General features: G+C 32.6%; 1 protein-coding gene across 6 annotated transcripts in view; it reads left to right on the forward strand.

Annotated features, from left to right (window-relative positions):
* Nucleotides 1–23,501, forward strand: part of COMMD10 (COMM domain containing 10) — a 150,325-nt gene extending 126,824 nt beyond the window's left edge. For 3 of the 6 annotated variants that reach the window (XM_039848499.1, XM_039848497.1, XM_039848502.1), the window contains 3 exons: nt 18,033–18,106; nt 21,927–21,986; nt 22,670–23,501. In XM_039848499.1, the coding sequence (XP_039704433.1) occupies nt 18,033–18,106; nt 21,927–21,986; nt 22,670–22,847 (312 nt within the window). In that variant the 3' untranslated portion in view covers nt 22,848–23,501. Of the gene's footprint in view, nt 1–18,032; nt 18,107–21,926; nt 21,987–22,665 lie in introns of all 6 variants that reach the window. The other 3 variants (XM_039848500.1, XM_039848501.1, XM_039848498.1) reach the window with 3 other exon arrangements.
* The last annotated feature ends 2,810 nt before the right edge of the window (nt 23,502–26,311 follow it).

The raw sequence follows: 26,311 nt of genomic DNA on the forward strand, positions 1-26,311 counted from the left end.
TTAAACCACTGACTGGGGAGAAATTTCTTAGGCAATGTTTACTGTTAGTCATCCTATTTAAGAAGAACTTGCTTAAGTGGTATTTTTATTTCATGGTAACAAATGGATTATTCATTATAGTCAAAGCTCAGTATTGACCTATTTTATTACGTTAGGCATGTTATTTCCAAAAGTGGCATGACATGTCAGCATTTTGATGGGTAAATTTTAAATTGCCAATATTAATAGAAGTAAACGCTTATGATTTTAACAGTGATTATAAAAGAACTTCACTGTGTTGTCGTAGGCAAGATTCAATAAAAAGAGAAGATTTGGTATCATATTAATAGCCATGTAAAGCAATAGCCAGTCTGTACAAGTAAATTAACTAGTATCTGCTAAAGTGGACAGGTTGATTTGTTTATAACCTCATTTTTAATTAATTACATTTTTGACAAAGGAATGTAATTTAAAAGTAGACCTCAGGCTTGAATTTGTCATATTTTTCATGATTTTATTTTGAAATAAAGTTTGTTCCTAGAAGAGAATAAGAAAAGATTTTAGTTTACATAATTTTAGTTTATTTATGTTATGCTTTTTGATTAAACTATTCAAAAATAGGAAGACATGAAACAACATGTTCTCTTTTGAAAATTAGAAATTATTAACAAATCAGTAAGATTGCCTTTGTACGTGAACTGCTTCATGGAGACTTACAATATTCGATTTAATTTTTGTCTTGTACTTTTTTCTAGCAAAACCAGTTCCTACTTTAAAGATCAGTATCCTATGGAAATTTTTTGCTTCTCTTTTAAAAGTGCACCTGCATCCAAAACTGATTAAAAACATACTTAAAAAGAAAACTACCATAATGAATTACATTTCTCAGTACTACCTAATTTGCCAATATGACTAGTTTTGATTAAAAAGAAGCTGATTATAATATTCAAAACTGTTTATTGAACAGAAAAGTTGGATGCAATCAGAAATCACAGGTAGACCCATGGAGATACTGAATTTGAAAATCTTGATGTGACAATTGCTTTTTTCTTTAAAAGTTTTACTAATCTTGCCAGGGTACTACTAAGTGGTTCTTCTACTAGTATTTGGAAAATTTTTTTGGTTTTTATTGGGGACGGGAGGTGATGCTGCTTATTTTATTTATTTATTTTTAGGTTAGAGTGGCGTTGATGTGTATTCTTTTTATATCTTAGTAAAGTTCTTTTATCAAATTGATCAGTACAGCCTGCAGCTAGGTACTTCCAAAAATATGTTACCATGACTAAAAGTTTTCATTTCAGTGCATTTATTTGACATCTTTCTGGTTATTACTGACCCAAACACCTGAGTCCTCCCTCTCTTTTTCATTTCATCTGTTTGTTTGTTTGTTTGTTTGTTTGTTTTCATTTTTATTTCAAAGACTTTTGCAGATCTCTTTCTTCATTCCTATCACCCAACATTAATTTTTAGTGTCTGACTTTGATCTTTACTTATCAACTTAAATCGTTCTTGTTTAAGATTTACCAGCAGATTTACCTGTTATGTTTAAGACACAGCAGTTCGGTGTCTACTAGATATCTTGTCAACCTCTGGTGTGCTTAGCCAGCCATTCTTAGTGTTTGGGCTTCAGAAATATTTTTACCTTAGTTGTATAATAATATTAGCTAATATTTTTTGAGCACTTACTTTGTATCATTCACTATTCCAAGCACTTTACATATCATATGATCTTCACTACAATCCTGAGATAAGTTATTATTATTATTCCCACTTACAGATAAGGAAAGTGAGGCACAAAACGATTAATTACTTTATGTGAAGCCACACCACTAGTAAGAGGTAGAACCAGGATTCAAGCACAGGCAATCTGACTCAAGAGTGTTTAGTCTCCAGATGCTATACTCCTTTTTTAATCAGTGTTTCTTCTCATCTTTTGCTGTTTGAGTCTAGGTTTTTATTTTATTTGGCCCACATCTGCCTATTACATTAAAAATTTCTACATCCTGCAAAACCATCCAAGTATAAGTTAATGTAATTTGTAACAGAGTGGGAGTTTAATACATATTATAAACAAATTTCTTTTTGTTGCTCTTTAAAATTAAACTTAAGGAGAACAATCATTACAAGATTCAGAGTTAGACCTACAAGGATTTAGAGGTGGCATACATATGTGTTTTTATTTTATCCATAATTCTTCAGTTTCTTAATTGCCAGTACTGTACAAGATATAATACTTGGATTTCATCATTAGCAATTAAGGTATGATTTCTTAGAGTAGAAGATTGAATTTAGGGCCAGGTTTTTTAGTGTTAATTATTTGAAAATGTATAACTCTACTTATTATAAAATGCATTATTGTCTAAGTATTAGTTGTCTAGCCCTGGTCTATGCATTTTCAAGTGTTTGACTCTGAAGTGAGCTACGGATGAAATTCCTGTGCATTTTGTTCTTTACATTTTGTACCAGGAAAATGAAAATATTTTTATAACTTTGTTACTCATTTCCAAAATAATGTGAGGTAAAGTCAGGCCCATTTGTATAATTTTGATAATATTTCTATGTCAATAAAATCTTGCATTTAAAATGAACAATATATTATCAGACATCATTGTTTTCTTTTTAAAAATCAGTATATAATTTGAAAACAGTGCTCTTTAGTCTCTATAATAGTAAAGAAAAAAACTTCAAATGAGGTTTGATATTTGGTTGTCATTACTGAAAATTTCTATGGATCACAGAAGTTCTTCACTAATACATAAGCAAGTTTTTATTTATATGCACACAGATACATTTTAGAAAATGAATAGTTTATATTTTGTTCTTTGAGGACTTTTTAAAAAACATATGTTAAACACTAAGATATATTTAAATTGCACCAAACCTTACTTCCCAGGTAGATTAAGAGAGAAAGCTGGACATTATCCAGAGTGTGAACCTGTACCCTGGTGTTTAAAATGCCAGAGCTTCAGAGCCTTGAACTAACACTGTAGCCCCTAAATCAGGTCACACTGTTTCAGGTCCCAGCTACATCTTGCCATGTAGGATCCATCTGGCTCTGCTTTCTCAGAGAGCTGTGCATTTTTCTTCAATGAATCCTAGTGATTGAAGTGCAGGACATTATTCTTGGGGAAGAAAGAGGGTTTTATTTTGCTGGGTCGTTCAACTGTAATTCAGGTCAAATTTTGAATGTACGTATGAAGCCGTAATACTGTTTAATATTCTAGTTCATTCCCTTCAGTAGTTACAAAAATTATTGCTTAGTGAAAGATCAGCTAGTCAGGATATCCCTTCACTAAAATCTATCTCTGTCATTTTACAATTCATTTCACAGCACCTAAAAGTACTGTTACCTCCACCATAGCACTTAGCATGCAAAGATGTGATTTTCTACCAACTCTCAGTCTCCTCTCTTATTAGAAGATGAGAGCATTAACTACAGTGCCATGTAAAAGACAAATCAAGGCTTAATTTGAAAACAGAAGCCTCCAGTTTTGAGGTCCACCTCTTGACCTAACAGACACAGCATTGTGATCATTTATGACTATTGGGCCTCAGTCCTACACCACAGTGCTAATTTCTTACCTGCCTTTCTTAGCATGTATTTTTCCTAGTTAGGAGCTTGATGGAGAGAGATACCATTTCAGGTTTTGCAAAATGTCTTGAACTCCTTGAAAGATAGGTGTCATCTAAATGCAAAATATATTCAGTTCTTTTAGTCTAAGACATCATTTGATTTATTTGCTTTGCCATTAAGAGTAATATTTACTTCTTTAAAGGAAGTCTATATTATTAGTTCATTTCTTGGAAATCTCAGACACTGACTATATTCATTGTAGTTGGCATTTTATTTTGTTTTCATATGTTCATGAAAAAGAGTAGTGAAAATATTTCTGATATTAATATTATGGCTTAATCTCTGAATTAGATCACCAATGAAAATGAACTTCATAGATTCATTCTATTAAATACATTTCATCTGCTTCACAAAGCAGTAATAGTTTTGCATTATTTGTGGGCTGGATTCAAGAGACATTATATCTAAAAACAGCTGGAAGTTGCTATTTTAGTAAGGAGCAATGTCATGTGGGAAAGAAACCCAACCTTCCTTATGCCTCCTGCCTGGAGCATAATATTCTACGTACTGGATTTTTTTCACTCTCTGAAGTGAGGATTTTTCATGCAGTTCTGATGATACTGTTGAAGTTGACCTTCATTATATATGTAAAAGGCCTCAGACAATCTATAAGTATGAAAATAGCTTTCAGAATTGTGGCCTTACTTAGGTTATATCCAAGCAGTGATACACCTTTTCCAAAAAGTAATTTATTTGGGCAACATTTACATAACTCTATATGTAATTGTCTATCTACTTATTGCTTATTTAAAACATTACATTTGAGAGAGGTTTGTTTTCCCTCTCAGCATTTTACATATGGCTTTATTTTCCATTCAATTTGAAAAGCCAAAAAAATTCTATTCAACTTAAGCAAGCATTTATTAATTGTTGTATTCAAGGCCCTGGGCTAGATACATGTGGGGCATGAAAAATGATTATGATGATGATGACAGTGATTGCTAACACTGGGCCACTAGCCTAAGTGCTTCTACACATAATAGTTATTTAATCCTTATATCCCTGTCAGGTAGGTACTATTATTATCTCTATGTTACAACTGAGGAAACTGAGACATAGCACATTTCGATTTGCTCAAGACAGAGACTTAGGAAGACTGGTTTAAAACACAAGCAGTTTGATACCACAGGTCACAGTCTAATAACCATTGTGCTATATTAAAATGTAGACCAGATTTTACTCCAGAGAAGTTTTATCCTACTAGAAAAGTAATGATATACTTAGGGAAAAAATGCAGTACAAGGTAGAATGTATTAGGTACTGCATTATTGATCCAAATATAGAATACAGGGGCTCAGAAGGAGTAATGCACTCCTAACTGGGAGATGGGAAGAAGTGTTTTAGTTGACCCTTGAAGAATGGCAGAATTTTGCCATGTGGAAGTTAGTTAGAGGAGTATATTCTCATTGACGGGGGCAGTGGGAGCAAGGCCATTGTTTTGAGAAAATATAGAAGTGTTCAAGGGTAATAATTAGCAAATTTTTATAGCATACTTGAAGAGGTAGTAAGGAGGAAATAATTGAATTTGAATTGTGGAAGGATTAAAGTGGCAACCTAGGCTGAACTTCCGCCAGCAATGAAGAATCTTTGAAGGGTCTAAACTCTAGAAAAAGAAGTCCATGATCAGAGTTGGATGGATTGAAGGGGGTAAAACAAGAGTAGACCTAATACTTTTTAAAACTTGGACAGAGATTATAATTAGGAATTGCATCAAATATTTAACACATATTTTACTCTGTAACTAAATGAAATTAGGTGACCAAAATTAATTTGAATATATAGAAAAGAAAAACCTTTGTGCTTATACAGACCCTTGAATATACTGCATATTTTTAATTTGAAATTGGAAACTTTACATTATTTTTGAGGTATTAGTAAATTATAGATCCAAATTATACATTATTTAAACATTGACTTGTTACATCTTTCTTCTTTAACTGTAGGAGAAATTTTCAATATAAAGCAATTATCCAAACTGGAATCTGGCCAAGGTCCTATGGCTTAATATTGCTTTCTTATAAAGATGTTATAAAATATTTTACAGATTTTAATGTTGTTTTATATCTAATCTTAGAAGACATTACCTATAGCCGAACTAGATAATTGAGTTGATGCAACAAAATAAACCTACTTAAAGAACTATTCCTATTACACTCTTTAATTTAAATGTCTTTCCAAAACTTGTCAATATTTATAATACAACATTAAAGACTTGCACTCACACACACAAAAAATTCATTTTTACTGTGATGTAAATGGTTACATGTGAATATCTTATTTCAAAGTACTAAAATAGTAGTCTCTGAACATAGTATTTCTAGGGGAAAAATTTCTCTACAATTCTGTCAGGGGAAAGCTGATACACTTGGAGAAATCTTGTACCACTCACCAAACCTGTGACTCCCTGACCTAATTTGCGAACCAGGTTATATTGAGGTCATTATGCAGACTGATTGCTCCTTCTGACTTTTACATATTACTTCATAGATTATGTTGACCTTTGGATTTCAGACAGTAAATAAAATATAAAAATCTTACTCAGTTTAAAAGTTAGAAAAAAATTGGATTAGTCTGAAACATATTTTTGCTTGAGATCTTTTTTCAGGCATTCCCATGTTAATTTTTTATGGGTTTTGTATGCTAAATTATATATTTTTAATTTTAGAGTTATCCCTTGTCTAGTTCTAAAAAACACCATTTAAATACCATACTGATTCTTTTCAGATATTTCAGCCTCTTCTTAAGCACCTCCCTTCAACTTTTCCATGAATGCAGCTATATAGTGAGAAATGATTTTTGCCAATTATTCTGATTCCTTAGATTGTAAGACATCTCAGTTTGCATTCATATAGGTTATTAAAGAAGACAATTGGCCTCTATCCCTTCTAATCTCTGTCTTGCCAGTCTTACTTCTCTGCCTTTTGTTAGAGGAAAAGGTGGAAAAATTAGTAAATATTTTTTACTCCATTTCTGCATATTTAAATCCATATCCAAAGACTAGGTCTAATTTCACCTCTAGCACAAATTTGAAATGAAGGTAAAGAAGTATTAATCACCACTTTATTGTTATCATCTTATTTTCAGCTTTCCAGTCTAAGATTAATAAATGGGTAGCATTTTAAAAAAATTTTACCATCTTGGTAGTTAAGAATTATATTTTTACACTTTTAAGTCTTTTGTTTGTTGTCTCTGATTTTCTACTTTATATTTTTATTTCCAACAAGTCTTTATCTTTCTACTAAAGAAAAGGAGATGGGATGAGTAGTGGCAGACTTTCACTGTATTCTTTATTTATCCCTTTTAAAGGCAAAATCTCGATATGAATTATATTAGGTATTGGGTTACATGAATATCTTTTGTATTAATCCGTGTACTTTTAATATTTTAAATATTTAATGAATATTAAATATCTCATAATTAAAAAGTAAAAAGTAGACTGAGACCATTTTATTTCCATTTGCTTTGACTTCTAGGCAAAAGAGAATTTGACCATTGGTAATAGGGAAGATATTGACCAGTTTTAGTAGAAGAGCAACCTAATAAAAGTACCACTTTAAAAACTAAACTGGACATCTGTATTTAGAAAGATCTAGAGAATAAGACTGAAGAAAAAGAATTTAAGCAAATTAAGCATTCCATTTTGAGAAGTAAGTTCTTAGACCAGGAGATGATATCGGGAATAGAAAGGAAAGAGGAAGGGAGGCTGCTTCTTTATGTGATCATTTGGTAAGCATTCTCAAATGAAAGTTACGATGTATTACCACTCCTGCCTAATGCATTTTGTATACTTTACTACCTATCTCAAATCTAGTTTTTACTGCGTAAATGTAAGCACTCTCCATGAGCTGGGTTAACATTCCAAACCAAACTGAGATCACAACCAGTAATACGGTTATTACTCCTAAAGCACCCATGTGGAAAATCACCTCTTAAGAAGGGTATCAGTTAGCTCTGTTACAAATAATTCCGGTTTCAAATTAGTCTGGCCCATCTACAAGTAGCCTGTGTCTATTTGGAAAAGTTCTAATTTGCGACATAGTCCTTGGCTGCTTCTACAAGTTTCTGCAAACCTTTATTTAAGCCAGTCTCTTCATAAATGTCTAAAAGAGAAACCCTTAAGCCATTATTTAACCCCACCTTAAATAACATTTCTCCACACATTCTATATTTTTAAAATATCATTGACCTTTCCAACTTCATGATACAAATGAGTAATTTTTTCACAATTGGGTAAATTTCACCAACCTTATCTATTTTATATTTGTTAACTCACATCTGACTTGAAAGTAAAATTTACTTGTAATCATCTTGGGGTTAAACAGATTTAACCTGTTCTCATATTGTATTCCTTTGATTTATGGAATAGTCTATGTCTTAATTCCCTAATCTATGAATCTATAATTTCGAAGCCCTATGTGACCTGTAACCAAATAGTGATGTTCAATAGGTGCTCTTGCAATTCTGTCATTTTTTTTTCCTGTCCAGGATAGGAAATGCCTTTGAAACCTTTGTTTATTTTTCAGCACTATAAAAGAATTTTATAAAGTAATTTCGGGTTCAAAATTATTATTGAGAACTTCATAGGATATTTAAATGTTGTTTTATTAACTTGCCGTAGGTCACAAAACTCATTAATATTAATGACTAGAATAGAGAAACATTTAGCTTCTGTAATCATCAACAGATAGAAAATGTTAAACCAAATTGTGTAGCTTTATTATGTTGAGTCATTCCAGGCTAAGACCACATATAACAAGCAAAAGCTGAACAGTTCAATTTTAATGTTTCTGATTCAAACCTTTGGCTTCTTACTTTTTAAAGTCGATAAACTAGAGTTTTAAAACTGACACTCAAAATTTTTATGGACTTTATATGAATATGTGACTAATTAAAATAAAATACTTGGGACTAATCATTCAAAAAAGCATTTATTATTAATAAACTTTTGAAAAGAGACAAAACTTGAAGCAAAATTTATTTTTTCAAGTATCAGTCTTTAAATCATTAGTGTTCTCTTAAAGAATTTGCATGATGTAAGACTTTACTGTTTTAAAATTTATATAACTATGAGCTGCTAAGTGATATATTCTGTTTATTCCAAAGATATGATCTAATAATCTCTGCAGCTGTCACCAGTCTTTCCTATAAAATAACAGTACATCAGATAGAAGTGAAGAGGGCCTGAAATTTCAACCTTGAGATGAGTAATTACGCTGTATTCAACACAGCTGATCTTACTTACTTCCACTTACATGTAAACAGCTGGTCCTTTTTAACTGGCAGTAGTAAACATAATGAGGAATATGGATGCTTATTAGGTAACCTTTGGTAAATAGAACTAATACTTTGAGACATTTGTCTACCATAGACACTGACAAACTTTTTCTGCGAAGGGCCAAATAGTAAATATTTTAAGCTTGCAGGCTATATAGCACTGCTATTGTAACACGAAAGCAGCCATAGACTATAAATAAACAAATGAGTGTGGCTGTGTTCCAATAAACCTTTATTTATAAAAACTGACGGCAAGCCAGGATTGTCCTGTGGACTCTAGTTTACCAGCCCTTGGTCTACATTCATTTGACTTCCTTACTTTATATTCACCCCTCTAATCAACTGGAATTGACTTCTCCTGACCAATCCACCAAAAATACTTCTGCCAACATCCATAACATTCTCTTTGTCATTGAATCTCAAATAAAAACGTACTAGTCCTTGTCTCAGTTGGTTCTTGGGAACCTTTGACACTTGAATCACTCTTTCCTATTTAAAACTCTATCTCCCCTTAGCACTTCTCTAGTTTTTAATCCTACCTCTCAAGGCATTCCTCAGTTTTTGTTTGCAAAGTTCCACTTTTTTATAGCTCATTTCTTAAATATTGGTGTGCATTAGGGATCTTTTTAAAATTTATATAATTTCCAGAATAGGCAAATTTATAGGAACAGAAAGTATATTGCCAATTGCCTATGATGACTAGGGAGACAAGGGCAATGGAGGTTAGGAAAGTTGGTGGATGATAGCTAAAGAGTATGGGGTTTCTTTTTAGGGATGATGAAAATGCTCTAAAATTAATTGTAGTGATAGTTGTACAACTCTGTGAATATACTAAGTGTTGAATTACATACTTTAAATGGGTGAGTTGTAAAGTGTATTAATATTTCCATAAAGCTGTTGAAAATTATAAGTTAAATTCTCTGCCGTTATTATTTCCTTAAATTAAAAGTAAAACCCATGCTACACCCTTTACTCAAGTACCATAGTACAGACTGAACTATCTGCCAGTGCTATCTGTGTTGAATTCATGGTAGTATGCCCCAGACACTATACTTTAAATGTAAAATAAAAGCCTTATTTATGAACTCCTGATATACTCAGGATTAGAGAAAAATATTAGCTCATTAGAACCATTTCATTTTTAGAATATGCATTGTTAGTTCATTTGATGATTCCAAGAGGATTTTGCAAATTATTTTCTGGTAATTAGGTTAGCAAGGCACTAATGTAGATGGAAAAATGAGCTCCGTCTTAATCTGTCACCATTACAAGTTAAAAATTTGTAATGGAACATGATTACAAGTTAACAATTTTGTCTAGATGGTTACTACTGCCTTAAATTAACCCAGAATCAAATTAGTTATTATATTGCTTGTCTTTAGGACTGTGGGTTGTGTCAAGAGTAAAACAGAGGGTGCCCTATTATTATACTGCAGCTTAGCAGTGATTTTCAGGTGCCTCTTATATGGTAAATTCAGTACCCTTCATAACATGAAGCAAATGCCAAACTTACCCTTTTTATTTTGCAGAGATAGGTCTTCCAATTAGCTGATAAGAAATGTAAATTGTAACTAAATTGAGAAATTAATACTCATTTAAGTATACATATCAGTCTTCTTTTCCTTGAAGACTGACATGAAAGCACAAGATAGAAAAAAATTAAACCAACATGTTTTTAATTACCTTTTTCTTAACACTGTGAATCATATTAGATTATTTAATTTAGAATGCAAAATACATAATAGCTCTTGAAAATACACACACGTTATCCAAATTTCTGTATATGAATAAAGTGATTTTATAAACAAAGGAAAAACCCAAATTTGGGCATTGAGCTCATAGTCTTTAAAACTATATACTGGAAACGTAATAAGATTTGAATTTGTTATCCATAGTTTACCTGGAATTCCTCAGCTATGATATTAACACATGTTTTGAAAAGTCAAGTAATGCAGCTACTCTAAATCTGTAATGATAATGCTTCAGTAATCAGATAAGCACATATAATTAGAATAAAGTATAATTTCCAGAAAAGGATGGTATCACCTATAATATTTATTACAGAAAACTCAATTTTTTAGCCATCAGTGCTCTTCTTAACATAATTTCTCACTATATTTAAGGACCTTCATGTAATCATATTCAAAACCTCTTATCTTGCTGATTACCTTCAGCAGCCATAGCTAAATATTTCAATACCAAAGCTGAAAATCATAATGACATATCAGCATACACATAATAAATTACAGTTAATGAATATTATAGGAGATGTGTTTTGATTGGCTCCAAGTTTGTGATCTGCTCATGCATAGCACATTGTAATTTTTAAGAAGACAGAAAAAAAATATGAAGATGATATGACTGCCAAACATATTGCATTGTCTTCATAAGAACAAAGTAATATTTTAGCCAGAATGAAAAGGGCATATACAGATAATGGGTTAAATATCCTAGCAGCTGAAGTAGATATTTCTGATTACATACTTAGTGACAATATTTCATGCATACATTTTACACAGTTTTTATATTGAATAAAGATTTCTCGTCAAAAATGGTTTGTTGTTATGTTGGCAGCCAAGACAATTGTCTTTTTAGCAAATGATGTTCAAAACCTCAAATCTGCTTTTACCAACTTGGGACCTTCAAGTGTGAGAAGTCATTTTTCAGGTTAACTAAGGAATCATTACATAGTTTAATTACCGTGATATTTAGCCCACATATTTACCAAGTAAACAAGAATTATAAGACCTACAGGACTACTGTCAGCATTGGGCAAATACTGTAGTATAATTGGAAAATACTGTCATTTAGACAAAATCCATTTATTTTGATATTCTCCATATATAGTATTTTTTTCCTGTATGGTGGAAAAAGCATGTTTAAATTTAGCAACTTCCTTTCTTAAAGTTAAGCTCAATAAACATATAAATTATTAAGTGCTATGATTAGGTACCATACTATTAGACTACAATAATGAAAATAAAGCATAGCCTTGAAGAGCCTCCCATCTGTAGTGCAAAGGTAGATAATTTCATGCAGTGTAGTAGGGAAAGGCAATGATAGAGATATGCATTAAGCGCTAAGATGTCAACTAAAGTGAGTTTTAGGATCTAACTAAATGAAATAAGTGGTACATGTACAAGTGTGTGCATACGTGTACTCATAAGAGCAATTGGGAGCACTGCTGGGAGAACATAGGGAATAGCGTGAACAAAGTCCGGAATGGCAGTATGCAAAGCATGCTGGTACTGCTAGAGCGTACCATGTATTTAGAGGATACTAGATGAGGCTGTAGGAGGAGTCATGGGTCAAATTTTGGAAGTCTTGAATGCCATGCTAATAACCTTGAAATTTGCTTTTGCTCTTTATATACTGACTATATTATTAAATGCATAAGCATTTTGTTGAACTGTACTTTTCAAAGAGTGAAAAAATAAAAGTTACAACTTGGTTGTTTTCACCCTGGGAAAATGCCTTTTGTGGCTTATATTCCATTTATTTGTAGCAGTTGTCCTTTTGTAACTTTATCAAACCTTGATATAAGCTCATGATTTTCAGTTTTCCCACTGCTCTCCTCCAACAGCAGAGCTATCCATGCCTGTGAGCTTTTGGCGCCTGCTGGAATCACAGGGCTTGAGAGAGAAAGAGAAATCAGTTCCATATGTAGGTGAAAAGTGATAATTTCTCTTATTCTTTTTCCGTATGTAGTATATTCATTGGGTTAACATATTTTTGTTTATAATTAGAATTTTTCGAAACATGGCCATGGTATTATATTAACTTCTGTGAAATTTTCACAGTGGCTTTTTAAAAAATTAATGTAACCAAGACAAAGAGATTGGCTTATGTTTTTTTCCTGCATATTTTCTAGAAATTGAAGACTTTAACCTCACATTATACCTCTATTACTTAAGACAGCTTGGTACCTTATCGGCCATATTTGTCAAAATATTTGCCCTCAGCATAACTTCTATGTATTTCTGTGTAGAATGATTTAGAGAAGGGAAGTAATTGTGCAGATTCATTAGGAGAAATTTTTTCTATAAATTAGCTTAATATGCAAGTGAAAGTGCTGTTTTATCTTGGGGTACCATAATAATGAAGTAGATAGAACAATGACTATTTCCACCACTGTATACTTTAAAAGTTAGTTCATCTTTGTGGGACCAGTTTTCTTTTAAATAAGAACACTTATCTGTTAAAGAAGAGGATTGAATGAAGTTATTGCCCAGGCTCTTCTTACTGACATTTTGTAGTTCTTTAACTATTTAAGTTCACCAGCTAAATTTGCTTAGGTAGGTGTGCCTTTCAACATCTTTGAGTCATAGAATTGAGAAGAACCTTGGAAAGTCAAGTAGTGAAGCTGCCTTACAGAAAAGTGGAAATTTGCTTTTTCCCTCTACCCAGAATGCTCATGCTTACACCTCTCAAGCTGACACCTTCTGAATCAGAGCTGATTGTAACATCTGTTACCCCTTTGGTTGCCAAGATTGATTCCAGTTATCTGACAGATGGGCAGAGGATCCCTTACTTCCTACTCTCCCATGTACATTCTTCCTATAGTTGGGCACTTAGCTGTAAAGATAATCTGCCTACCTAGAGAAGGACCTTTCTTTGGTCAAGAGTATATTCTTTCCCATGGTTTATTCATCTTTGTATCAGTATTCTTTAAATGTTTACTGAATGACTGAATATTATGAGTGATAGAAATGGCTAATGTTTGTATGTATGAATAGAGTTTCATGGTTTTTTCAGTCTATGCGGGAGCTTAAATTAATACCTAGTTTTTTGAACAAAGATAGTCAACAAATAATAATAGAGATACTGGAATATATTTACAAATACTTGTAACTGTATATAGTTATAGTTACAGAGACTATAATCTATACATGTATTTATTTCATAAATGGTGCCTAGTATTTTGATTTATGAATTCATTCAGTAGAACTAGAAATATTATTTAAATTTTATCACTGCCCTTCATTTCTGTAACTTAAAGGAGAAAATTTCCTCTTTAAGTATCTAGTAAAGAAAGTATTTTTAGATTCAAGTAGGATAAGAGATTAGTAGTTTTTCTTTTACTAGAATTCTCTACTCCTGATTTTCTATGTGAAAAGATAATATCATTTCTTATTCTGATGTCCAACTTAAGTTTAAAAGCTAAGCAATGTAAATTTGATTTAATTCTTATCTAGTTTATATTATTTAGAGGCTATTTTTGCTTAAATAGTTTGTGAAGAGGCTAATGCATTTCTCCCTTGGAAAATGTATATGTGTTCCTAATTCTTAACTAATGGAAAATGAAAGGGTATTTTTATTGTCAGCTTTCATCAAGTTAGACCTCTCTTGAAGACCTAACTAAATTCTGTTTCCATGGGAATTTTGCTAATGGGTATGTGCAACATTATCCAGGTACTCATAGATAGAATTACAAATTAAAAATAAAAAGGAATGGGTGAACAAGTACATCTTCTCTTAAGAAATTGGCAGCATGGTAATCTTTGCACTTCCATTTTCACGTTGCAGTGTTTCCAGATAGGGTGCATGAAACCAGCTTAGACAATATAAGTAATTAATTTTCAAATGAGTTCTCGGTTGTAATTTTATATGTATAAGGCAGAAGAAAGAGAGTAAATCTTCTAGTGTGTGTATGTTTAGTTAACAATATTAGTGACTTTAATAGGTTTTACTGGAAAATGAAAGATTGAAGGCATATTTAAAAATAAGCCACCCAGTTTTATCGCCTGTATCTTAACTTAGTAAATTATTTTGGTTCGTGTAATAAATGCCCACCATACATTTTCACATCATACGCAGAACATATATGTGAATCTAGTGATACTCACCATTTATGGAACACCTACCTACCCTAAATATTGACATTCTGTAGAGTTCAGCCCCAGGCTGCCGTCTTTTCTCATGCTGCATTCTTTTTCTGGGTAATTTCATCCGCTTTTACAGTTTTAACTATCAATAGACCAGTAATTCCCAAATGTGTATCTCTTACTTAAATCTCTTTTCTGGCTTTCCGGACTTATTTCATATATTTTCAGGGAAATGCCATAGACATATCAAGCTAATTGTGTCTGAGATTGCACTTTTGATTCTCCCCTTCTTCAAATCTTCTCTTCTAGAGTTTCCTATCTCAGTTACATCCATCTAATTTCTCTTGCCAGAAACGTGAGACTCATTCTTGATTCCTTCTATTTCTTCATTTCTCCGCCTCAGCTCAAATCTGTCACTAAGTACTGTTCCTTCTACCTCTAAACCATAGCTCAGGTTTTTCACTTTTCTCTCTCACTGTTGCCATCACATTAGATCTTTCGCTTGGACTAATGCAGTAGCCTGCTAACTGGTTTCTCCATCTCCAGTTTGGCCAACTCTAACCCATTTATAATAAAAGCTGAAGTGAGTTGTTAATATGTAAATATATTTATATCATTCTTATGCTTAAAACCCTCCACTGGCTTTCCACTGCTCTTAAAGATCTTCTCCTCTTCTTTCCTAGAAGAGGTGATAGGGTCTGTATCAGTTTTCCAAGGCTGCACAGACTAGGTATCTAAATAATAGAAATTTATTTCCTCAGTTCTGGATGCTAAAAGTTTGATATCAAGGTGTTGGTGGGATTGATTTCTTCTAAGGCCTATCTTCTTGGCTTGTAGAAGACCATCTTCCTCCAGTGTCTTCATGTGGTCTGTCTTAATCTCCTCTTCTTTTAAGGATACCAGTCATATTGGATTAGGGCCCACTCTCATGACGTCATTTTACCTTAATTACCTCTTTTGAGACCCTGTCTCCAAACATAGCTACATTTTGAGATTTAGGGGTTAGGATTTCAACATATGAATTTTGAGGAGACATAATTCTATAACAGGGCTTAAACTGATTGTTGATGGAAGAGTAATCATGTACAAAATACACTATTCTGAGCAGTCTCTATATTCCTATTGTCTTGCTTCCTCTGCTATCTTTTCATCAAAATTTTAACATATCGCCTTAAATAGCTGTTGAAATGGTTCTATAAACATTAGTGTACAAATATCTGTTTGAGTCCAAGTTTTCAGTTCTTTCGGCTATATACATAGGGCTGGAATTGCTGGGTCATGTGGTAATTCTATGTTTAACTTTTTCAGAAACTGCCAGTATTTTCCACAGCTGCTGTAGCATTTTACATTCCCGCTAGCAATATATGAGAATTCTAATTTCTCTTCATCCTCACTAACAATATTTTTTTCCCACTTAAAAAAATTACACCCTTCATATTCGGTGTGAGGTGGAGTTGAGTATCTTTTCATATGCTTCCTTGCCATTTTTATATCTTCTTTAGAGAAATGTCTGTTCCAGCTCTTTGCCTATTTTTTAAATTGTTTTAATTGGATTTTTAATTGGTTTGTCTTTTCGTTGTTAAATTATGGGAGTTCTTTATATATTCTGGGTATTATACTCTTATTAATGGTTGGCAAATATTTTCTCCCATTCTGTAGGTTACCTTTACTCTCTCACTTCTTTTAAATCTTACTTAACTCAAATGTCACTTTCTCAGTAAGAACTTTCCTGACCACCACCCACAAACAAACATCCTTTCTTTATTTTTCTTCCTAGCACTTATCACTAACATTTCAACATGATGTATGTGATTTATTATTACTATTGTTGTTATTGTTAGTATTACATATCTTGTTTATTGTCTGTCTTCATCAACTAGGATGTGTGAGGTTTTTGTCTCTGTTGCTCATTGCTGTGTATGTAGTGCCTAGAACAGGACTTGTAGTCATTTAATAAATATTTATTGAATAAAAATGAATGAATAAATTTAACATATAACAATATCATCCTTTTTTTTCTTTTTTTATTGGGGAAATAGAACACACATGCAGAAAAGGAGCACAGTGATGTGTCATAAAAAGAATACATTTTACCCACCACCAAAATCAAGAAATAAATTTCTGCCATTACCTCAGAAGCTTCTTTTATGCCTCTTCCCTATTACTCCTTCCTCTGTCCAGTCACCCAGAGGTGATCACTATTCTGATACTTATGATAATATCTTTGTTGCTTTACTTTATAATTTTACCACATAAGTATTTGTCTGTAAAACCTTTGTTGTTATTGTTTTTTTCAAATTTCGTGTAAATGAAATCAGTATGTGTTCTTTGGTGCCTGTCTCTAACGTTCAACATTGTTCTATTGAAAGAAATTTTGGTTACTTCCATTCTGGTTTTTTTTTTTTTTTTTTTTTGTATAATGGTACTATCACTATACTATATACACTAATCTCATGATGTCCAAAATATGTACATTTCTACTGAGCACAATGTTAATAGTTAGGAGTGAATTTCTGAGCATAGGGTGCGCATATATTCAGCTTTAGTGAATAGTGCCAAACCAGTTTCCAGAGTATTTGTACCAATTTTTATCCCTTCCAGAAGTATAGTTACTAATATATTTTCATATGTTTTTGGCTCTTTGGACATACTTCTCTGCAAAGTGTTTGTTCAAGTCTCTTAGTCTCTTATCTTCTTTTTTTTTCTTTCTTTCTTTCTTTTTTTAATCAGGGCAAGTCTGTCAATCCAGGGCACTCTTGTGCAATCTGGATGCACCTGGATGTACCTCAGCTGGAGAAACTGCCAGGAAACCCAACAGGAAAAGGACTGTCTCTCATCATTAATTCCTCTCTCTCTTGCATTCCACCACCAGCCAGGCCTCCAGATCATTCACATTAGCTGATGTCCCTTTTAACAATCTAATCTGGCGTCATAAGAGTCTTCTGATAGTTTCTTTCTTCTCCCCAGCCAAACACTACCATCCAGGTTGCTTTTTTTTAGTTGAGATATAATTGACATAATATTGTATTAGTTTAGTGTATGAGGATTCGAAATATGTTCTTGTCCATTTTTAAACTGAGTTTTGTCTCTTAATGATTTGTGGGGATATTTATGTATTCTGGATATGAATCTCTGTGGCTAACCTTTGTGCTCTTTTGATGATGTGTTTTGATATATGGAAGTTCTGAATTGTATTATTTATCAATCATTTTATTTATAGTTAGTATGTTTACTGATAGCTTATATGCTAACTAAATATTATATAGTTAATATATTTTAGTGTGTTTTTAAAGGAGTCTTTATATACCTTACTCATTTAGAACCACAATCCACCTGAAAGTAGGAGACCTCATGAGCAAAAACAGGCAGCAAAGTGTGAGACGTGTGGGAGAAAGTGAGTACACCAGTTTGGTTGGAGCAGAGGTTTTTGGAGGGTCTTGTGGGAAATAAAACTAGAAAATTAAATTAGGGAAGATTGTAGAACCAAGAAGAAAAGATTAAGAGAAATGTTATCCTGCTTTATGCTCACATGAGCAGGTATCATTTGCAGTAGCCTCCAAACATCTTACACATAGGTACTTTTCTCTCAAGAGAGACCATGCAGTAGTGTGGATGATTCAATACAAATCAACCACCCTCTTAATCCCCAGCAAAACGATAACAGCAAAGCAAAGTAAAACAAAAAACTGTCTTATTTACTGACTTCATTTTTATGTTATAAAAATTCTTCATTTAAGGGGGTAGGTATGGCAATATCTTTGGCCTATTTAGCTATCATTGAATTACATTTTTTTTCTTTACCAAATCTAGTAAAGGTTTCCCATGAATTGTCCTAGATAACAGCAATATCTACCTGTTAAACAAGCACCAAAAAGTCCTCCCAGAAATAATTTGTATAAATTATCTAGTCATTATATTCCTTTGGAAGACAATATAAACTGTTATACTTAATTTCTTTAAAATGTTTTAGCTTAATAGTTTTCCTTGTATGAAAATATTTTTTGTATCTGATTACTGGAAGAATGGGGATGTAATGTTCTCATAAACTTTTTTCCTAAACATTTGTAAAATGAAGTCCCACATTATCTAAAGATGTGTGACTATGTATGTACATATGTTTTAGAAATATGTACTTACTTGGTTCGCCAGGTGATTAGAGATATATTATATAGTTCAAGTTTAAAATAGTTTTTGTATGTGATTGACAAGATGATGATACATTTGATAATTTACAACTGTAGTTTTATGCCACTAACGTATTTCTTTTCTTATTTAGTATGACATAATAGGCTACATTTTATTATTCAGCCTTTCTGACTCTTTGGGGAAAAAAATATAGGACCAAATAGTCAAGTCTCATTATCTAGTGACAGTGATAGACAGGAAGCACATGGATAATTAAATCCATTGTCAAGTTCATCCTATAAAACCGCTTTAGCCAGGATTTTCTACATCGTCTTCCAGAAAGCCTATTGTTAGAGTTGCTATTGATAGCTGAGATATGGAAGGTTTGAGTTTCAATTTATTTACTCCTCTTCTTCTCTTAACAAATATACTAATGAACCATTATTTGTATCAAAGGCCAGGAGTATCTAAAGTGTAGAAAGCTATATGTAGAGCTGGACAATCCAAAGAGAAGCACCACTGAAATAGTAATAATTGAACCATCATTAAACGTAATGCTTTTCTGATATCCTTGTTGAGTCTGGACTACCATTGATTTGTTTCCAGACATTAAACTGAAGAGAAGTTGTTTGAAAACATGCTTTCTTAATGGACAGAACTTTCCATACATTTTCAGAGGAGTAAACAATAAAGTTAGAGAGTTGATTCTGGTTTGATAAGCAAATCCATGACTTTCTAGTTATAGTCTCAAGGAACTCTTAGCATGTGTTTACCTCCTAAAAATGTCATGGCCCCAGGAAAGATTTTGATTAGGCTCGTTCATAATATTTGCAAGCCTGAAGCAAGAGTAAGAGTGGAGGCCATGAACTATATGTCTAAAATTAGTCATAAATAAAGCTACCAAATGGTTAAATAAAATGTGATCTATACTCCTTTATGAATAAGATACCTTCATAATGTCCTAGAAGGCCAGATTTGATTTTAAAATTCTTGGACTCTGCGGGGTTCCATGTCAGAACATGACATTGTAGAGAGTTGGCCCCTATCCAGCTCCTCTTCCCTTTTTATTCTACACATCTAAGCTCCATTCTTATTTTCCTAAAATACAGCTGCCCTTGGCCAACCCATGGATAAACGTAGATTCTCAAATTCTAAAGATAATCTCATTGCACATTAGACATAAAACACTTAAGATCACTTCCATATTCTCCCATATTCTCAGGGTCTTCTCTAAGTCATTGTGGGCTGAATGAGAAATGATAATGATAACTAGCTACCAGTGATTATGCCAGGCATAGGTATAGGTTCTCTGAATATTTTGTATAGTTATCAGCATTTTTTCTTCTTAGAGCCAAGTATTTCAGTAAAGTAGGACTCTAAATTTATATACACACACACACACACTCATACACACATGCAAATTTTTTTAGCTATTGAATTTAAAGAAGTAAATTTTCAAAGTTACCTTTCTTCCTTTTCCTCAGTGTAACATTTTAGGAAACACTAGCTTGAAACAAAGCTAAGTAAAATTCAGGAAACAAGAACCTAGTTGGGTAACAGCAAATCCTTATTTAGTGTTTTCACTAAATAAGGATTTGCTGTATTCACTAAATAAGGATTTGCTGTAACCCAACTAGGTTCTTGTTTACATCCTTATTTAGTGTTTTCATAAACTTTTTCTTCAGTCTCTCCTAACTTGGCCTGGCTAAGAGTGAGGTACATGGGGAAGAGAGCAATAAACTTGCCTTGCTTTTCCCTAGGGGAAACCTAGGCCTCTGCTGGGAGGAAATATAGGACTGCTAGATAATGCTGATTCAGCCTTTGGAGGTTTCATGATATGTACCAATTAGCCAACTAATTTTTCTAAAACAATTTGAACAATTTACAGTTTTAAATTATTCCTAAAGGATGAGACTTTAAAGAAGACAGGCTTCTTCATTCATTTTAAAGCTGAAATACTTAAGAGGTATTTAAGAGAAAATCAAGTGTGGAATTTGATCCTCTGTGTTTAGGCTTCATGAAAAGGGAGGTGCCGTAGCTCCATTGACTCTCCTGGAGTTAGCTGGAGATAACTCGTTTTGAAAATGTCGGCTTTCTAAATAGAAATGGAAACCATTAAAACAGATAAAACAAAGAAAGAACTTCAATATAGAAACTGAGAAGTAGAGTTAATAGCATGTTGGAAATGACCACAAGCAATTAAGTACCTGAATCAATGTTTGTTTGCAACAGTTTTCCACTTATTTACTTCATGGTGCTTATTTTATGTCATGTGAGCATGACAGTGTGGTCAGAGCAGGCAGCACATTCTTTGCAATCTCTCATTAACTTTTATTTCCCAAAGTTACCTTGAACAAAATAGATGTGTTTGAACAACCTCAGAAACTAGTTAAGTGTTTTCTTAGTTTACTAAATCCACCCAAGCAGGTTGGAGCGGATTGGGTTAATGTTGCACTTTACTACACCAACATGCAGATATGCACAGTATTACTTAGCATCTGTAGCATCCGTAAAGATTTCTCTATCGTATGTGAGGTGAAAGAAGAGTGTGTTTAAGTCCCAGCTTTGAAGCTGTTGTGTTAATTGTTAACTTTTGCTGAGTCTGTACATTAAAAAAGGTAACAATCTCAGCATGTTAAGATCATAACTGTTAGATGCTTGGAGGCAGCAGCTGTGCTGATGTGAGGCATTAATGGCTGGATAGATTCAATCAGATATGCCGCCTCCAGTGTCTTTATGTAATGGTATTTACTAGATTTCAAATGGACTGCTGAGAAAGACAGAATATAATCTCATGTATTATCTCTGTCTTGAAAAAATAGATAATGAAATAGTTCTCTTGCCAGCATATATTTTATTAATCTTTGTGGAGTCAACTTAAAGAACAGATATCACTAGTTGAAACCTTTGGCTAAAGTGGAGTGTTATTAAGTGCATTCGTGAGTTCTAGGAACAATGGAGCAGGTAAGTATTTTTTTAAAAACCACTCAGGATAATATGGCATATTTTGAGGCTAAGTGGAGAGAAAAAATTGCAATGTAAATTGTATACCAATAAATTCTTTTTTCTTTTTTTTTTTTTTCTTACAGAGTCTGGAGAAAGTTCTTATGGAATTCAATCACAAGGAGTTGTTTGATTTCTATAACAAGGTCTATATTTTTTAAATAATTTTCGATAAGTGCATTTTTTCCTTAATTTTATGAATTTTTATTTTTAAATGCCCTATTGTAGAGCTAAGTTCTTTAAACTTCACTTGTAAACACCTTATGTTTCACAGTAGGAAGCAGTGCCGAGATGAAAAGAATCCGACAAACTAAATCAGGAAGAAAATGGAAATTGTTTTAATTAAAGCAGTAGGATTGTTGCTTTTAAAGCATTAAGTAATGAACTATGTGGTACCTAGCCACACTGGCATTTTAGATATAAGTAAGGCTATATATTTTAATTTCTGGGCACACGAGGAAGGGAAGATACCCGTCCTTTAAAGATTTATCATGAGCATATTTCATGATTCTTCCCAAATATTGATTTTGTAAGTCAAGAAACCACCCCCCCCACACACTTTAAAAATCTTATATAGTGATTATTTAAAATAAAAACAGTAGTATTTAGAAATCCTAGTTTACAAATTTGAAAATTTAGCAAGCATAAATTCTAATATTTTCACATAAATAGAAAAAAAATTATGGTATATTTATTGCTATGTGACTGGATTTAATATATATAATTGCTGCCATTCTTTCTCTTCTATTTGCATGTTTCTAAACAACGCTTCATAAGAATTTCTCTCTCTCTCTCTCTCTCTTGTTTTTTTGTCTTTGTAAATAGCTAGAGACCATACAAGCACAGCTGGATTCCCTTACATGATGTTCCTGAAGACTGGTTTCTCCATCACACTCCTGCCACCTCATTATTTTGCTTTGAAGATAGACTGCCAGGTTGTGTGTTCTGAAGGATTCAGTAGTTTTCTTCTTGTAAATTATACGGTTTATCACTTCTTAGACAAATAACAGCCAAGGGAAATCATTGTTCTGAGAACTGAGGTTCTAATATACATTCTCTAGTTCTGGGAGCCAACAGCCAGCAATTGTTAAGAACACTTTTGCTTTAAAGGAAACAAAAGTGAATACCGTATTGTTTTTACTGTCCTATTTTTGCTTTATTGCCTAACCAGTTTATTTTTCACCCATGTGACTATATATATATCAAGGAGGGTCCATGGATACAAGGTATAATGTATACCTTAGAATACAGAACTCCAGTAAGTACATTAATAAAATTAAGAAAGCAGTCAGATGCAGTCAAATACATTACAGTATTTTTCTTTGAATATAATGAGTATATTTTGCTTTGGAAATAATATAGGAAAGAAATTTAAAATAAAGCTAGTAGTAGTATATCAGGTAATTCCAGTGTGAGCTTCTCTTTATTTTTCTTCTAGTTAATGCTTTAATAACAATTCTGGTTTTTGTATGCCTTTCTTTGTACTGCAGATTAATAATGGTTCAGTTCATACTGTGGGAGACAGATTTAGATCACGAATAAAAAGAATTGTAATGTGTGCTAAATGGATATCCTTAAAATTTCAAAACACATACCTTTTACATTCTCTTTCTGTAAATGTTATTTAACTTAAGTCAATAAAATTTTTATGTCTAGTTGAACTCAAGTGCACAGTGTTTTATGCTGTCAATATGTATATAAATATGAGTATGGTTGCCTGTAAAAAATAATATCAGTTGATTTTTTTATAAATGAAATATCTGTCCTATATTGTTTCCGGAGAGATAGAGAGGGACAGAAGGAGGAAGCAGGGAGGAAGGAAGGGATGGGGAGGTAGGAGAAAATGAGAGAGAGTGGGAGAGAGAGAGAGAGAGGAGTTGATTCAAACATGACTTTTTTTCACATGGAGGAATTTGATTTTAGAAATGCCCTATAGTTAAACAGAACCATTGATATTAAATCACATTCTTTATATGTTGTGTCTCCCAAATAAACATCTAATATATAGAATTTATGCCCTTACTTATTTATATGTGTGCTTCTGTGGGGAGTTTGGCTTATTTCAGAAAGTTAATGTCATAGTTGCTGTTCATAGTCGATTAAAAAGTTTTTAAACTCAAACTTCCATTTGTAGGATATCTGAAAGACATATTTATAATATAATAGGATTTGTTTTTATATGTGCCTTGTGGGAATCTATCTTCTTTCTTTTCTTTTCTTTTCTTTTCTTTTCCTTTTTTTATGCTCTTCTGCCAGTCCCCAGAAAGAACTACCTGATTACTGTAAACATTTTGATAAATATTCTTTCAGTCTTCTTATATACAAATAAACATATATCATCTCAAGTTGAATTTATTAGGCCTCCTGACAGTGACCATGTAGATAAGTAGAAGTTTTTATTGGTTTAATAGCCAACTTAACTCCTAATGTAGAAATCTAGATTAAATGCGACTGCTCAAAATTGAATTTTCTATTAGTAGCTCATTTTATGCCCCCTAATAGAGCTGGTTATATATTCTCTGAGTATATCTAAACCTATACAAAAATGTGGTAAATAATTCTCTCCATTAGACTAGTTCGAGAAAGTCTAACAAAAGGCAATGAAGAAAGGACAAGTAGAAAGTCTAATTACAACTAAGAACATAATTATTCTTGAAATATACTTAATTGCAGATAATTTTATTATGTAACTGTTGTTTCAATTCGCAAGTCAAAGAAAATATCATTCCCAAAAAGTATTAAATGCATGTTACTTTTTTATAGAAAAAGATGAGTAGAGGGATAAGTGGGGGCTGGAACCTAGTATCTTAGCGATAAACGTGTCTTGTATGAGTGCTTGACATGAGGATTGAAAAAAAAAAGAATTACTTGTTTGAAAGGAACCAATGTACTATTTTTATACCTACTGCAAATATCTGCAGTTCTTCAATGATAAAATATGATTATTTTTAATAAGGAAATACCAAAAATCATAAGCAACCTAATTAATGTTATTTTGGTAGATTTTATTGAAGTTCTTTTTCTATCTATATATCTTTCTCTTTTTCTTTTTTTCTTCCCAACAAATTGGACTAATGCTGTAAATATAGTTTCCTACTATATTCGCTTTGCTTATACGACATTCTAACATCAGCATTTTTCATGTCCTTATTATCTAAACATAATTTTAATATATATTAAATAGTCCATTATTTGAATGAGCTATACTTTATTTAGTTATCCAGTCTATTTTTGGACATTTGTATTATTTTCAACTTTTTAACTTGCTAAAGAACTCATAGGTGAATATCATTATATAAAAAACCCTAGGCCTCATCTCTTGTTATCTTATTAGTATAGATTTCTAGGAGTGGGATTATTATGTCAAATTATGAAGATTTGTTTTCTATTTTTATGTTTAATGGGATTTGATTATAAAAATAATAATTGCCCATTGTAAAAAGAAAAAAAAGTTCCTTCATTTTGCCATCTCACTCTCACTCACCAAAAGTACCTACTAACTACTCAGAAACATTTGGTTTATATAGTTTCAGATATCTTATGTAAATGCAAACACACACACACACCTCTTTGTATACGTTTTTATTTATATTTATTTTAAGGCCATGTTTACATATTGATAAATTGTTTCCCCAAATGTTCATACCAGTTTATACTCTTACCAACAGTAAATGAGTATTCACCTGCCTCAAGCCGATTTCCTCAGCCCCTTCCTTCTATTGTGCATTTCATTCTTAGTTCTTTTTAACCTGAGGTCAGGTTTTGGGAAGAGTGTAGGATGAGAGTGGGTTGAAGACAGGAACATCTCTAATTACTTTGGATATGTCTTGTTGATAACTCCAGAGGCATAGAAGAGGAGATTTCCTCTAAAGTCAGCAAATGTGAAAGCAACAGCACAGTATATAAGTATAAGGGCATTGAAGTTAGACATTTATTTCCTCAGCACATACTCATTGAGCGCCTGTGGTGCTAGGAACTGTGTACTCAAAGCACCATGTTAACAGTAATGAGCAAATTAAATATAGTTCCTTGTTCCTTGAAGCATAGTGTGTCAATTTTTTTTTTAAAAAAAGAAAAATATAATAACTTGTGAACAAGTATGGGATGAAAAATTATTGAATTCTATTAAGAAAACAAAAGGTGGGAACTTGGAGCATCAAGGAAAGATTCTCTGAGGAAATGAGATTTGAGCCAAGTCCTGTAGGATGAGTTAGAATGAAGCAGTAGAAGAACAGAGTGCATAGCATTCTAGACAGACAGAATGGCCCCGGCAACATCCAGAGATTGGAAAAGGCTTAGCACATTTCAAGAACCAAAGAAGATCAGTGTGACTAGAGTGTAGTAATGAACAAGGGGATAGTAGAGGACGAATCAGTTGGAGAGGTAGTCCTGTTACTTCTACCAATAAAATATCTTGTAAATATCTCTCCAGGACACTACCTTTTCCAAGCTACCATCATCTGTGTCCTGG

This window comes from Pteropus medius, unplaced genomic scaffold (genome assembly GCF_902729225.1).
Source record: "Pteropus medius unplaced genomic scaffold, Ma_sr-lr_union100, whole genome shotgun sequence".
NCBI lineage: Eukaryota > Metazoa > Chordata > Mammalia > Chiroptera > Pteropodidae > Pteropus > Pteropus medius.